The sequence below is a fragment of the Diospyros lotus genome, chromosome 3 (assembly GCF_014633365.1).
Source record: "Diospyros lotus cultivar Yz01 chromosome 3, ASM1463336v1, whole genome shotgun sequence".
NCBI classification, from domain to species: domain Eukaryota; kingdom Viridiplantae; phylum Streptophyta; class Magnoliopsida; order Ericales; family Ebenaceae; genus Diospyros; species Diospyros lotus.
Window position 1 is genome coordinate 10,014,838 of NC_068340.1, and position 2,002 is coordinate 10,016,839.

The window sequence follows — 2,002 nt, forward strand, 5'->3', positions numbered from 1 at the left end:
ACTTTCCCCCACCTCTTCACGCCCACCCACCCCTCTCTCTCTCTCCTTGTTTTTTCCTCTCACTCGTCACATGCATATTGTTCTCTACTTGGATGGGTTCTAGGATTAGCCCTCTCTGACTAACAAGCAGTAGCTCCGAGATCAAAATTTGAGCTCAATTCAAGTAATCAGTTCGGTTATTTGAGCTCGTACTCCTGTGTTTTGGAGATGGAGAAGCTCAACTTTGTTAAGAATGGTGTTCTGAGATTGCCGCCTGGCTTCCGCTTCCACCCCACGGACGAAGAACTCGTAGTTCAGTACTTGAAGCGCAAGGTGTTTTCATACCCTTTGCCGGCTTCAATCATCCCCGAGTTCGATGTCTGCAAATCCGACCCTTGGGACTTGCCAGGTTAGTATTTTAATTTGTTGGGCAAGCGATTAATAAATTAAACTCCACCAATTCTAGCTAGCTAATTGTGATGCACGTGTTTTGTTGTGTTGCGTGGACTACAGGTGAGTTGGAGGAGGAGAGGTACTTCTTCAGCACCAGGGAAGCCAAGTACCCAAATGGGAACCGCTCCAACAGGGCCACCGGTTCTGGGTACTGGAAGGCCACCGGCATAGACAAGCAAATTGTGGGTTCCAGGATCAAACAGGTGGTGGGCATGAAGAAAACTCTGGTTTTCTACAGGGGGAAGCCTCCTCATGGCTCTAGGACTGATTGGATCATGCACGAATACCGCCTCGTCTCTCCTGAAACTACAGCCCCACAGAAGAACGACGCATCATCAGCAGCAACTCAGGTGACGACGACGAGCTTATTGATTTCGTACCTAATTAATCAATTATTTGTACACTCTACATGGGTGGGATTCTAATTAAGTTACTATTGCAGAGCTGTATGCAAGATTGGGTACTTTGCCGCATATTTCTGAAGAAAAGGAGCACCAAAAATGGCGAAGAGGCTACGGAATCTCACAACTTTAAAGCAGTGGGGAATCTTGGCAAGGCTAGGCTTGTTTACTACGATTTCCTGGCAAAGGAGAGGACGAATTTGAATCTTGCCCCGGCTTCCTCGTCTTCGGGTTCGAGTGGCGTCACAGAGGTCTCCTGTCATGGAGCGGATGACCTTGAAGAAAGCAGTTGTTGCAATAGCAGTTTTTCCTCTTTGAGAAGAAAACCTTAACTAGCACGATTTCAATTAAATTTTATCTGTAATTCAGCTTCTTCCGAAACGCCAAGCAAATAACCATCTTGGAGGTCTGATTGTTCTTATGAGAAAGAGACATCGAAAGAATAAAAAAAAGAAAAAAGAAAAAAAGAAAACAGAAACGGATCTGGAAAGAAAAGAAAGAAATCGGCGTCAAGTGTTGTCTGTAATTTGGAGAGCAAAAGCATCATGCAATGCATGTTTACCACAGATGCTACTGTGTACTCCATTCCAGGGTCGGTTGCAAACCTAGTGATGATGATGATGTGATGATGTTCTTCCCTTTTAATATACATCTAAACTTGTTTTTAACCACAAAACATTGCGATTCATACTGCTCCGATTGATCACTGTGCAATAGGGCTTTTAGTTCATTGAAAGCCCATCCATTGATGCAAAAGCATTAATAATGTCAATTTCATCGAAAGAGAACCAAAAGGAATAAGAATATGATCTTTGCAATATCCTAAGCCTAAGGTTCTCCTGTGCAGATAATACCCAGAAAGCCAATTTACTGAAAAGGAATCCAATTCCTTTGATAGATACACTAAATAGTAACTTGTAGTTCTTAGCCTAGTGCAGCAGTTCAATTAACTTACACGACACTACTAAGCACAAACAATGCCATCCAAAAGAGTGGACAATACAATGCTCATTCATCCCAGTGTCCGCCCTACAGAAGAGACATTCTGAACATGGTTTCAACAACGTTTGTTACAAACGTCGTACCGTACCAACAGAAGAAGAAAAACCTAGCTGTACATTTTCCTAGGAATTGAATCGTATTTACGGGGGGGGGGGGGGGGGGGGGGG

At 43.8% G+C, this 2,002-nt stretch overlaps 1 protein-coding gene across 1 annotated transcript; it reads left to right on the forward strand.

Moving 5' to 3' along the window:
* LOC127798514 (NAC domain-containing protein 83-like) lies at positions 1-1,509 on the forward strand. The gene is made up of 3 exons (XM_052332128.1): positions 1-388; positions 493-782; positions 875-1,509. Exons 1-3 carry the CDS (start codon positions 208-210, stop codon positions 1,163-1,165), a joined length of 762 nt encoding a protein of 253 aa, XP_052188088.1. The 5' UTR covers positions 1-207; the 3' UTR covers positions 1,166-1,509.
* Positions 1,510-2,002: the final 493 nt, after the last annotated feature.